The following is a 13,671-nucleotide window of genomic DNA, read 5'->3' as shown; positions in this document are numbered from 1 at the left end:
TCCGCCAGGCATCCAAGTGCACCTCATTTGCATGTGGACCGTCCAAGTGCACCTCATTTACATGCGGACCTGTTTGAGGACTGATGCCTGCCATTTCTTCCATATTTGGTAGCTGCGTGATTATTGGATACTACCTGTTTCACTTTATTAGCATATGATGTAATGTTACCCGCCCACCATTGGGTATTTAAGCCTCTGCCTTCTGCTCAGTAAACGAGACTTGATCAGAATACTGTCTTGTCTCCATTTCTCGTGTCTCTTGTTCCCCTCAATTCCCACTCCCTCCTCCAGGGTCTGCGTTGACGTTCCTGCGGGCCGGGGACAGCCAGGGTTCCGTCCCAAGCCATGACCCCACTCAGCCCACGGTGTCGATCCCGAATCAGACACCCTGTACAGGGCTCTCCAGGCTGTCACCCTATGTGAGCAGAAAGCCCCATCTTCCCCTTGGAGCGGCTGGCGGGTTTGCAATGCTAACCTCTCGGTTAGCAACCAAGGGCGTCACCATGATGCCGCCAGGGTGTCTTTAGGGCAGCAGTGGAAACCACAACCAGGAGGAGATGGAGATGCCACTTCACAGCTATGAGGATGGCAATAAAAACAATCATTAAGGAAAATTAAAATGACGTGTAGGTGAGAGGATGTGCAAACATGGAAACCTTTGTCTGCTGCGGGTGGGCATGGGAAATGGTCCAATTTGGGGTCTCCTCACACGAGGTTCAGCGTGAACTACCTTATCAATCTCAACTGTAGATACAGTTAGATATCCACCCCAAAGGCCGGAAAGCAAGGCTCAGCAGGCAGCCTGACACCAGTGTTCACAGCAGCGTGACTCACAATAGCCCAAGTGGAAGCACCCCAAGGTGTGCTGCCCAATGAGTGAGTGAGCACAGCATGACAGACGTACAGTAAAATGCTATGCGGCCCTAACAAGGAAGGGCGTTCTGATACATGCTAGAACACGAGTGAGCCCTGAAGACCTTGTGCCAAAGGAAAGAGAGAGGCAGGAGGAGACATATCGTCTAAGCCACACCATGGGGACTGAGGTCAGCCAAGTTGTAGACAAGGGAAAGTAGAGGGTAGCAGAGGCCACAGAGAGAGGGGAAGGGGAGCCACTGTAATGGGCAGGAAGTTCGGGATGATAAAATACCTGGAGACACATAGCCGTGAGCATTGTTCACCCTGGTATGGACTTGGTGCCGCGGAATGTACATGCACCAGTGATCCACACGGCACCTCTGTTCCCCACTGCTCCCCACAGTAAGGGTGGACCCTACAGAAATCCATCATGGGAGGATTCGGGGAAGGACGTATGCACGATTCAGGCAAACCATCCTCCTTTTCCCCAGGAAGAAAGACGTGGATGGCAGGCAGTGGCTTAACGGTCTAAAATAGCAGTAGAAGCTTCCTGAAGAACAGCGACCATCGAGGGTGGCAGCTCTCGGGGAGCGGTGAGTGGGCATGGATAGGCTGAGCCAGTGAACCACTATTTTCCGTTATAAGCTTAGTAATACGATTTGGCTTTCAAATCTATGTACACATAATGCTTTGATAAAAACAAACATTTAATTAAAATGTAAAATTGGTGTCAGCCTGAGCTTCTGGTTGAGGACAGTTGGGTAACACATGCATGGGATGAGGCTGCGCCAGAGCAGTCGGATGTGGGCTCTGGGCTCTGCAGCCTGCTCGCGCCCTGCCCTACTGAATGTGGGCTCTGGCCCTCCAATGTGAGAGACTGGGATCACCGGCACGGTTAGCGATATCTGTCTACAGAGAGACCACGTCTGCAGAGAGATGGATACAACACTTGGAAGGGGTGGCAGGTATTTTTGGTGGACACGTCTGATGACTACCGACCACAGATGGAAACGCGGGACGGATCACTGTGACATGCGGTTGCAGAGCACAGACATAGAGGCTGAAGCAGCCCTCGCTCGGGGAAGAGACACCGAGATGCAAGCCGAGGAGAGGGTCAAGGCGTGGACAGGCCCCTTCCCCTGCCTTCTCTACCTCCCAGCGCGCTGGATGCAGAGTCTGGGAGCCCCTGTGCAGGGCTGGCCTTTGTTCTCTGTAGACATCTCCCAGAAACACATTTCAATAGAGGAAAGTCGTCAGCATTATTCTTGCTGTGAAACAGCAAAGAATGGTTTGCAGGGGCGAAATATCAGGGGATTATCAAGTCCATACACAAGGAAGGCATCCTGGCTTATTGATCTGTGTGGCCCAGAGTAGTAACCTCACAGAAGCACCTGGTCACAGGACAGGGAGCAGTCAGGGGCGACTCGTCAGTCCACTCTCTGGGGGCGTGATTGGAGGCCACACACTGGGCTGTGGAGCAGTGTGGGCTGTGTGCACTTGCTGCCCACGCAGGGAAGAGCCCTGGGGGTCTTGGCTGCACACTCCCTGTCCTGCGTGAGAGGCCCACGCTCCGATGCCTACCTTGAGCTCATCTTTGCTCTGAAAGTTCTCCAGGAGGTGTTGGTAATGGGTGTCACACATCTGGCGGAGCAGCGAGAGAAGGCAGGACACGTACTCACCCTGGGGACCAACGGAGGGGGAGGAGGGGGAGAAAAAGAACACTCAGCACAGTCAGTCACAGGGGCTGTGGGCCCCTCCCGGCTCGCAGAGGGCAAGGACAGGAGGGAGGGTCTGAGATGGCCCCCCATGAGCATGGAAGGGAGGTGATAGCTCTGGCCCTGAAAACGAGCTTTCTTTCCTGTGAACGCCGCTTGCTGACACCAAAGGGCCCCTGTAAAGTCAGGCAGACACGCTCTGCTCGCTCTCTTGGGAAGTCCTGGTCAACTCGCTCCCCGGAGGGGCTCCTGGGAACAGGGCACTTCAGAATTGAGACCCCCCTTCCCGAGGTTGGAGCAGCCTTCCTCTTCGGGGCTGCCCAGAGCTTCCGCGGGGTACGGGGCTGGAAGGCAGAGGGATCACACCCAGCTTTGTGAGAGAACTACAGACTTTAAAGAAGACATCTGAGAATAAAAACGAATCCTTAAGCAATGTCTTCGAGTTCTTACTGGGCGTAGTGCAGAAAGCCCTGTCTCAAGGGTGCTGAAGACCCTGCCTGTCTCACAGCGTCAATGGCTAGGGGCAGGGGAGCACGCCCGGCCCGCTCGCTCGTCAGACTGCCTTCTCAGGAGGCAGGGAGGAAAAGGACTTCCCTCGGATGGTTTGTAAATGCTTTCCAACAGGTGGGGCTCTGACAAGAAGTTTCCAGTCTTTCAAATCCTTCTCAACCAACCAACAAACCAAATCTGCACACAGCGACCTTTCAGGGCAGGGGGGAACTGCCTCCGGGGATTCCCCAGGCTGCACCCTCTATGGGAGCACCCGTTGCCCCTGTCTCTCTCCCAGCTGCCGCAGGTTTGAACCGCCAACCTTCCAGTTAGCAACCGAGTGCCACCAGGTTGACGTGACGCCACCAGGGCTCCTTAAATCCTTTCTAGACAGCTGAAATCATCACACATATATAATGGGGATGCAAAATGCTCGTGGGAGGAAAAAACCCTTATCTTTTATTCCCACAAGCTTTTTTTGCAGGCCCCTTGTCTACATGCCAAGGAGCCCCAGTGGTGTAGCGGTAACACACTGGACTGCGATCCGAATGGCCGACAGTTAGAAACCACCAGCAGGTCTGTGGGAGAAAGACGGGGCTTTCTACCCCTGTCAACAGTTACAGTTTTGGAAACCCCTGGGGGTCGCTGTGAGTCAGCACCAACTCGATGGTGGTGAGTTTTGTATACAGGTGGTACGCAAACTGACAGATGGAGGAGCCTGTGAAGGAATGCACCTGCTGCAGTATAGCACAGAGCAGCGTGCAGTGCAGTTACTATCATCCATACAAAAATGCATGGCTTCGTTAGTATTGCTAAATGAGTTAATATTGATGAACTGCCTAAAGCCGGTGGGGCCGGTGGAAAGCACTGAGGGTAGGTGTTTGCTTAGCACATCGGGCTATCAGGACCTGCCGGGGTGCATGTTTTCATGACGGTGTTCGACAGGGGTGCTGAAGGGACCAGCGACTCCTGCCAAGGCCCAGGGCTCTGGAACCCCTGCTTGTCCGGAGTGGGCCTGCTCTTCCTAGCCTGGCACTGCGGGGTCTGCTACCACATGGGGTTTCTTCAAATAGATCACTGCGGCCTTCCACTTGCCAACCAGAGGACTCTGCCCAGATGGATGCTGGGGGTCCACACATCAGAATAAGGCACTGAGTTAGTTAATTGTGCCAACCTGGCCGATAATCACATGTGGGGCTAATTGAAAGGCGGCGGGATAAATGGGTGGTGAGATTCGCCTTTCTAGTTCTCGGGTCTCTTGGTTTCTGATGGTCGCACCAGGGTGCAGCTGCCTTAGTCAGTTCCCTGCTTCAGCTTGCAAGATTGACTTCCTACAAGACATCCCCAAGAAGAAGCCACATGGACCTATCCCGATGCAGCCCTGGGTGCTGGAGCAGCCGTGTGGAGACCCCTGCCAGTGCTGAGATGCTTGTTCATTCACTGACTCAGCTTTCCTCCTGCAGTCGGCATCATTGCCTCTGTTTTGTGAGGTGGAGGACTTTGTGGACTGGTGTTGGGTTAATGGGTTAATGTTGGACTTGTGGGCTTGGGCAGCATTGGGTTGGGATGTTTTCGCGATGCACACTTTCTTTACATAAAACTCTCTCTTATCCATGAGTTTCTGTGGATTTGTTTCTCCTAAGTACCCAGACTAATACAGACACCGAGTCCACTCTGAGCATGGAAGCAGGGGCACTGGGCCCAGGATGCTGCCTCTCCCCTGTGCTTTCCCTTCTAATTAGATCCACACTCCATGATTCAGGTAATTCCAGTGCCAGTCCGCCTCGTCCTATTTCTACTGCAGCTGGGGTATACACACTGCGGGGGAAAGAGCAGAGTTGTGGATGTGTGCACAAGGCTTCGGAGGGAGTTCTTCTGTCCTGCGTGCGTCACTTGGGAAAGCCTCCACGAGCGGCGGGGAGCCCTGGCGATGGAGTGGGTTATAAGTTGGGCTGCCACCCACAAGGCTGACAGTTCGAAACCACCAGTGGGCCTGCTGGAGAAAGAAGAGGCATTCGACTCCTGTAAAGAATGACGGTGACGGAGCCTGTCTTGTGGGGCCACAGGAGTGGGAACTGACCACGCGATGAGTTTGGGTTGCTTGTGGTTTGGTAAGAGGGCCTTTTATCGCCCACCGCCAGCTCCGCACTGCTCAGGGCACGGCACGCACCCCTGCTCCAGTCCACACAGTCGAACATGACTGGGGGCAAAAGCAAATGTCACCGGAGATATTATTGCCCAGGACATCAAGGGCAAAAAAACCCAAGGTCCTGAATCTGCCATAAAGTCAGCTTGCGGTTCAGAGTGGAGAGGAGAGGGGATCAGACGGCTGAGGGCAGGGGGGCGGCATGCAGAGGAGGGGGCTGGGACAGACCGTGGTGGGTGAGATGGGGGTGGCGTGGAGGAGCCCCGGGTTAGAGCAGAAGGCAAGAAAACCTGAGTGTTAGTTACTAACAGTGATCTCCGCTGTGCACTGCGGGCAGCGCTGCCCTCTTACCGCCTCCTGAGCGTGCGGTTTGCTCATGATGGTGAGCAGAGTCTGCAACAGCGCGTCCAGGAGGCTCTCCACCATCATCTCCACCTCCTCGAGGACGTCTGTCTCCTGGGGGGAGCGGCCAGAGAGCACACCGTCAGCCCCACGCTAGGCCAGGCTGCAGCTGGCAGCACGCACGCCATCAGCCCCATGGGGGGTCTCTGGGCTGGCGCCTCAGCCTCACCAGCATGCAGTGCCAAGCGGCCCAGGGCCTCGCCTTTTGTCAGCACCAGCCTGGCTCTCAGACAGAGGCATTCATTTCAACACACAAGCAGAAGCAAAGAGTTGGATGTGTGCGTCGATGTCCCTGGAATAGCCAGGAGCAAGCATGGCTCTGGAGGGCTGACTGACACTCAGGGAGCTGGTGGAGCGGTCACGCTACAGGGTGTGGTGGGAGCCCCTCACGGCTGCTGACGCACAGAGAAGGCTCTTGGTCTTTCGAAGGACCCCGCTTTCTCCTCAGGCTCTCCTCCTTGGGTGGTCTCCATCTTTCCCAACTCTCACTGCTGCCCTCCAGTTCTCTGGTTCTTGTCCCTGGTCCACCGGAAGGACGATGGCCTGCCGCGGCCCTCTCTGGGCTCCTCACGGAGGTCTGTCTCCAGCCCCTCCCTCTGCTCAGCATTCAGAGTGTGGCGGCCTCTCACAGCCAGACTGACACCTGTTGTCTGATTCTCCCAGGTGTCCTGTTGCCCCTCCTCCTGCCTCTTTATGTGACCACTAGTCCCAAAGTCTTCCTGCCTGCCTCCCCTGAGCACCTGCCGCTTAGCAGCCACTGTGCCTGAGGCTAGAGTGCGGGGCAGACAGAGGGTTTCTCTGCTGTCCTCCTCCGCCCCCCACCCAACCCTCCAATGGCCTTCTTCTCTGCCGAATTTCCCATGAAGGACCCGAGCAGCTCCTGGGCCAGAGAGAGATACTTGGGGCCAAAGTCACCTTTCTTACCTGTTGAGCCGAGCTGGTCCTATCAGTCTTTTACATGCACCAGGTGCCGGCGTCCCCACACCATCTAGCTCCCTCAGGCTTTTACCTGCCCTCTTTCTCCCCATCCCTCTCCACATCTTTTTTTTGGTGTGTGTCTTCTCTGCTCTTTCTCCTTCACCAGTCAGCAGCCCACACTCCTAGGTCTGGCCTGAGGCGACTCGTAGAACCTACTAGTGGAGCCCGTTTGTCTCTGTCTGCAGCCTGTGGGCAGGGGCACTGCCCAGCCCTGCCTGGAGTCAGGAGCAAACATCATGGTCACATCCGCCTGGGCCCCCGGCACCAGATGGCTCTCTCAGTCAGTCTGGCGAGCAGAGCCCTCTGTTAGGTCTCTGTTCTCTGCTGACACCAGGGTTCCTCTTTCTTTGGGCATCTCTGCTGCCTGTGTGGACAACTTCATTGCTCGTGTCCTGATCGCCTGGCCAGTGGCCTTCCTTTTAAGAGCACTTGAAGCTTTATCCTGCAAGGACCATATCTTAGGTGAATTCTGGGAGGTCTTAACTTCTTTCTCTTTATTTCCTTACCGCGTCCAAAATTTCTAAGAAATGTGTTTTAATCCTGTTAGCACAAGTAAGTGGAATAAATATCCCCAAACATATTCCTGGCTTCATTCCTGCCGGACACAGCTCTCTTGGACTCTTTCCCTCCCTCCTGACTCTCCCACCACAGATTTCATTCACAAGGAAGGAAGAGAGAGAAGGCAGGAGAGAGAGGGAGGAAGGGAGGGAGGGAGAGAGAGAGAGAGAACGCAGACACTGGCAGCTGAAAGCTCAGTCCTAAAGTAGTCCCCTACCCCATGGGCTCAAAGCTCTGTGCACCTGCCTCACCCTGACCGCACTGGACACGGGTGGGCAGGCCACGTGGGTGAACCCGGGCTGTCAAGAAGCTGACAGGAAGTCTGAATGGGCAAGCTGCCTGCCAGCCTGAGTGTGCCTCCCAGTGAGCAACGTGTGAGTGTGCCCAGAACAGTCCCAGGAAGCCAGCTCCATCCTTTTGACAGCGCCACAGCATAGGCATGGGCTGGGCTTCCGGTGCCACAGAAGCAGGGCTTCTGGGTGGGGGTTGGTGCGGCTTTTTCACATAGCAAGCATGTGCTGTACTAAGAAGCCTGCTGGGGCCGTGTGTGCCTCCGTTCACTCCTGCCACTGAGGAAAGCCCCTTGGGTTGGTCTCTGCCGGGCTGCCAGGGACACAGAACAGAACCAGGGGGGGCAGTGCCAGGAGCAGTGGGGCTGGGGTTGCTACCAGAGAGCTGGTCTTGACGATGGAGAAGATGCTGCCTAGAATCCCCGAGCAGATCAGCAACTCCTTCTGCTGTCTGAGGTGCAGGTGGATGTGATGGAGGACCACGGGGAGCAGGACGCGCCGGGACTCTAGGAGAAAAGGGGCAGAGTAGAGAGAGGGCTTCAGAGGAGCGCAGGCTGCTGGAACCCAGCGGTGCTGTGCGGGTGCACGTGTGCGTATGTGCGTGCGTAGGGGCTGGCCTCACAGCAGGCCCTGGAGCCCACAGTCTCACGGCCTGTGGCCTGGAGGTCCCGAGGTGTCCCCCAGTAGTGATCTCTCTCCTTTCTTTCTCATTTCAAGCCCCACTTGCCCCCACGGTCCTTTGTGCAGGGGGAATGTCAGAGGGTGGCCGCCAGTGAAAGTCTCTTGAATCATTTTATTCCAAACAGGAAGCACAGCCGTGGTGAAATTCTACTTAGCCGGGATGTCTGGTATGAACAACACAGTGTCTGGGCTTGTGGAGTTGCTGTGGTTTACAGGGCTGTCCTTGCCAGGCCCTGGCCACCACGTCTGGCATCCCTGCCTTTGCGAGTGTCAGGCCTGGACCTACTTCCTCTCAGGCTTGTGAGACAGTTGATTGGGTGCGAAGGAACTGGGGGGACAGCCTTTGCTTGTCAGAAGCCCTTGATAACCAGGGTGCCCACAGCACCCGTCCCAGTGCCCACGCTCAAAGCTTTTCCTTTTCTTTCTCTGCGCTGTTAGTGGACAGCGTTTTCCTCAGGAAGGAATGCTATCGAGACTCCTGAATTCAGGAAGCCTGACTCTTATTTCAAGCTTCATTAGGAGCCCACTCTGAGGCACAGACACGTCCAGTTCCTCCCAGGATGGAGAGACCCCCTCCCTCCCTTGTAGAATGGGGTGCTAATGTTTTCCTTGGCATTTACGGCCACGAGGTGGAAGATGGAGTGAGATATATGCAGGAACATGCTCTGGATGCCCGCGGGCTCTGTGGTCAAGGACTGTACAACCCAGCTGGTCCCACTAACGAGCCCGATGCAGTTAGATGACCGGCGAGCCAACACGCCACGGCGGTTTCACGGTTCCCATCTCACCATCGGTAGGCAGGCAAATTGGAAGAGAGGCAAACGGGACGCTCATCCCCACTGACTTACCGGAGAAGGAGAACAGGCGGCTGTCCACAGTCCTGGCGATGGACTGCAGCTTCACCACGTCCATGGACTGCCCGATGTGCACAGTGCTGGGCATGCTCCCCAGTGTCCCTCTCACGAACTCGGCCACCTCCTGCACGGTGAACATCTGCAGCAGCTCATCGAAGATGGTGGGGAAAGAGTTCAGGAGTGCGGCCTGGGGAAGCAAGGAGGGCTGTGATTAGCTCGGAGGAGGCGGCGGCTCAGACAACGCTACTGCTCCAGAAGAGTTTGAAACGGCCCTGCAGGGTTGGTCTTTGCCTCCGGCGGGCTCTCCTTGGGCCTAGAGACTGGCCAGCACAGCAGCTCCCACGGCACAGCACGCAGAACGAGAGGAACCGAGGACGAAACAAGAAAGCCTCCTGGGCCCCGGGCCCCTTGAAAACTTGGTAAGGCATGTGCTGACACGGGAAGGGAGCCCAACGAGAAACGTGCTCACCGCAGCGTCAAGAGCCCTAGCTGGGTGTGCTCAGAAAGTGGATTTGGGTTTTTGGGTGGCTCTTGCTTGTCTCTATGACCAAGCCTTGACTGTCCAGTGGTAGGGCCACCTCAAGCCAGGGACCTCAACGAAAGCACGGCTGGAACACGCTGAGCACCTGCAACCGCAGAGCCTGGGCCCCAGTCGGAGACAATGAGCCAGCAGCTCTGCGGCCTGGCCGTTCCCCAGGGCAGCGGCGGTACGTGCGATCCTAACATCTGAAGACTCTGGGCAGCGCTGCCTTCACGTGTGACGCCTGGCAACCTCATGTCTACACACAAAACTATGGCAACCGTACATAGAAAGTTAGTCACGAGCTCCTGAGGACTGCTGATAGCTAGCGTGTGAGTCCAGTGCTGCAGGAGATCTGTTGTGAGTGTGTGTGTGTGTGTGTGTATATAGACTTCTCTTTCAGGCTTTGAGTGTCTTTCTCATCTCTTGAGGTCAATCTGAAAGTAGTTTCAAAGCTTTTGGGAGCAGAGCAATATAAGAGGGGGAAAATGGTGGTGGTGGGACGTTGGGAATTAGACCAATCTAAGTTTAAACCCCAGCTTCAGCATTCACCTCGTTACCGTGTGCAAGCTCCTGCCTGATTCTGCTTTCTCCCCTAGAAGATGGGGAGGGTGATCGCTCTCTTTTCCTGGGAGTATCATGAGGAAAACAATAGGTCTGTCAATTTTCCAGCAGAGTACCTGGCACACAAGAGGCCTTGCATAAAGACTGGGCTTTGGTCTTCTCCCCGCCAGTGAAAGCAGTCTGAAGGAGGCTTTGTTCACTCTCAGTTCTTACAGCACCCACCCAGGGTTCGCAAAGCCTGAAGGAAACGGCGGGTTCCCTGGAAAAAGGAGGTAAGAGCTCACTCTTCCTGAGTGGCAGGTGGGGACAGGGGGTGGGGGTGGGGAGCTGTTTTCTTGACCTCCACTCAGCAGCAGGCAGGGGTCCAGTCCGTGAGACACAGGCCATGGAGAAGCTGGCCGGCTACATGCTGGTCTTATGCTCAGGCCAGGCACACGGGTGGAGCTGACAGGAATTCCATCTGCAGATATGCAACTCTAGCATGTCAAGGAGACTGTGTGGCAGTAATTAGAGCCAGCATGAGAACATATCCGTATGCACAGTTAGATTCGAAGACAAAGGGAAGAACAGGCACTTCCTCATCAAGAGCTCTCTCTGAAAAGGTTTGAGTCCCTACACTTCCCCATCAGACGGAAGGACACCTTCACCTTAATGCCTTCCCGTGGTCAGAACCAAGGACCTAAGTTCCCTTGACTCCATGATATATTGCAGAGAGTTCTGGGCTCATGCAACACCAGCCTGGAGATCAAGGAGGCCTGGCCCCCATCCCCATCTCCGCTGAGAGCAGGTCTGAGCTGCGTATGCGAATAAGGGAAGAATGTGTCGTGGAGTGGAAGGCGGTGTGAGGTCTTCGGTGTTTCCTTGACTCTACTGTCTGCCTCTGAGCTCCCCCTGTCTCCTTGCTGGCTTAGGGGAGGAGAGAGGGTCATGGCCCCGTTGGCAGGACTGACTGGGCTAGGGAAGGAGCAAGCAGAGGAAGAGGGGAGTTTGCAGCGCTGGGGAGGTGAGACCCTGAAATGCGACGTCTTCGTCAGGGAGGCACCTGGGGACCTTCACGCATTCTTTCTCTTTTTAAAAATGTAAATCGTTTTATTGGGGACTCATACAGTTCTTGTCACAATCCATACACACATCCACTGTGTTGAGCACATTGGTACATGGGCTGCCAGCATTATTCTTACTCTTGTATGCAGCCTGGCTCCCCGTTTTGTTCTGCTGTCCAGGCTGAGCGCTCTATGGGTATCGAGGGGCAACAGAGATACAAACGGAAACAGACAGCAGACTGCTCAACCTTAGAGAAGACAGAGTTTAAAGACACTCACACGCAGGAAAGGACCAGCAGTACCAGGGTAAGCAAACATGAGACACTGCCTCCCCTTTCCTTGTTTTTTTTGATGTAATATTTGGCTTTAAAAAATTCAAAACCCCACAACATTATGAGGTGAAATGCTGCCAACTGTTTTAGAAAAGGAATGAACTCTTTTGTGGTGGGGTGTGAGAGATATTATCCTGTGTGGATAGTATCAACATATCAGCCAGGTGTTTTTAATAAGGAAGCAAATGTCCGTCCCAGGCTGACTGCTCTAATAAAAAGCAAATCCTAATTCTTTGGCCTCACTTTCTAGCTACTCCTGCGGTGTGCCAATCGACTGGACCCTCAGTCTCTGAACGGACAAATACTAGCCTCAAGTTTTTTTTCGCTAATGGAGTGGCTAGTAAGGAAGCAAAGCCCCAGATAGGCTGGAAATCTATGGACAAGATGTTCCTTAAAAAGCTCAGCCCTGTGGCAGCGGATGGAATGGGATGCAGAGGGAGCTCCCGTGCCACAGAGAGCTGGGAGTTGCTGTCAGGTAGGCAGCGGGGCAGAGCTGGTGTTGAAGTCCAAGCAGTGCTTTGCTTTACCGGGCAAGCTCTTGTACACCACCCCTTCCCAAGACCCGGGACCCTGCAGGCTCCCCTGACTCTGGGAGCTGGAACATGAGGCAGCACTGGTTGTCACAGACAAGGGGCTCCCCAGTAGCTCACACACCTGAGTGAACAGGAGTGTTTCAGAGTTCCTGCTGTCCAGACTGAGCACAAACCGGATGGACTGGAAAAGCTCGTGGATGCTGGACCGGAACTGCTCCTCCTCCATCCCACAGGTGGCCCGGGAGTAGAGGATACGGGACTGGACGATGAACTTGAAAAGGTACTCCAAGGCCTGCAGGGGCGGGGAAAGAAATGGGGCATGAACGGGGCCAGCACTCACCTCTCAGGGGAAGAGGACAAGGGGACGGCTAATCCATGGTGGGGGCAGGTACCTGACTTTCATTTCTCTTTCTCTTGAACACCCAAATGGTGACTGTGCAGCAGCTGACTCTTACTGAGAGAATCGTGAAACAATTTCAGCACAGTTTTCTATGCTTCTGGAACGAAGAGTCCATGGATGGTTTGGAGCTAGTGTAATTCACGAAGAGTGGGGCCCGCGCGCGCGCACACACACACACACACTACATCCTCTCTGCATTTTCCCCCTTCCCACAGGTAATGATGTGAGAACTTGTCTCCACTGTGTTCCAGCAGGACCGTCCGTCCATTAGGAGCTCCACTCGGAGAGCCTTCCCACCGGGCTGTGGCTGGTGGGAGACAAGCTGTCCCAGGAAGCACATCCACCCTCTCTCAGCTCCCTTCCAGACCGGCTCACCTGTGACAACCACCTCACGATGAGTACAGAGGTGGCCTCTCCCAGGAAACATTCTGGGAGAATAATCTGATTCTGAAGAGTCCCTCCCTGCTGTTTTGGGGCCACAGAAGATGATCTTTTAGAGAACAGATTGAAGACCCAGGATGACGCTGTCTAATCAAAGCCATGTCACAGATTTCTCAGACATTGAAAAAGCAGAGACATGGGGGAGAAAGTTAACCGAGGATGAAACAGACAGAGCTCAATTACTTGAAGCACATCAAAGGAAACAATTCCCAAGCTACCTCTTAGAATCTACCCATCTGTCAGAAGATCTGGCACGAGAAAACAGACCCGTTGTAGTCACACCAACGCAAGAATAGTTCAAACAGCAATGGTCGAGGAGCTGGGGGGGGGGTGTCCCTGCTGTACGGGGAGGGTCACTGAGTTGGCACTGGCCTGCCCTAGAAGACACTGTGTAAGGAATGACAGAATGTGGGCTCATTTCTATAAAGGGTCCAGGACTGTAAAGAACCTCCTGTCATCACTACCAGGGACAAAGCCAACCTTACCAACATGCTAGAAGCATCTCTCTCTCTCTCTCTCTCTCTCACATGCTGCCCCCCCCCCAGTCTCTCTTTTACAGTACTCACATCCCTGCTCTTTATGCTCAAAATAGGCACTCTTCATCAACATAGTTCATCTGATTTTGATCTTTACCTACAAGTGATTTTAAAAGCTGGTGGACAAATCCCATTGTCCTTTCCTTCCACTTGCCCCCGAACATTCCAGGGGCTCCTTTCATTAGCGCACAACACGGTTCACAGGCCTTTGTTCCTCGTCAGCATTGGGCCGTGGCCCGTTGACGCTGGTTTGTATTTATGGTTGTCTCCTTTTCCGTCACACGGCTGCAGACACACTTAGCTTCTGTTTGCCTCGTCATTAGTTCCTTCCTTA

At 54.6% G+C, this 13,671-nt stretch overlaps 1 protein-coding gene across 1 annotated transcript in view; it reads right to left on the bottom strand.

The window, feature by feature from the left end:
• DOCK3 (dedicator of cytokinesis 3) overlaps positions 1 to 13,671 on the bottom strand; it is a 340,151-nt gene that overhangs the window by 46,199 nt on the left and 280,281 nt on the right. Inside the window, exons 22-26 of the mRNA XM_045297414.1 lie at positions 12,082 to 12,252; positions 8,963 to 9,155; positions 7,812 to 7,939; positions 5,515 to 5,661; positions 2,437 to 2,535 (exon numbers count right to left, since the gene is read on the bottom strand). Of these exons, the coding sequence (XP_045153349.1) occupies positions 2,437 to 2,535; positions 5,515 to 5,661; positions 7,812 to 7,939; positions 8,963 to 9,155; positions 12,082 to 12,252 (738 nt within the window). The remainder of the gene's footprint in view (positions 1 to 2,436; positions 2,536 to 5,514; positions 5,662 to 7,811; positions 7,940 to 8,962; positions 9,156 to 12,081; positions 12,253 to 13,671) is intronic.

This window comes from Echinops telfairi, unplaced genomic scaffold, assembly GCF_000313985.2.
Source record: "Echinops telfairi isolate 266 unplaced genomic scaffold, ASM31398v2 ScPeMD7_7420;HRSCAF=8458, whole genome shotgun sequence".
In the NCBI taxonomy this organism is placed as follows: Eukaryota; Metazoa; Chordata; class Mammalia; order Afrosoricida; family Tenrecidae; genus Echinops; species Echinops telfairi.
The sequence above is the reverse complement of the archived record's forward strand: the minus strand, read 5'-3'. Positions and strand labels throughout refer to the sequence as shown.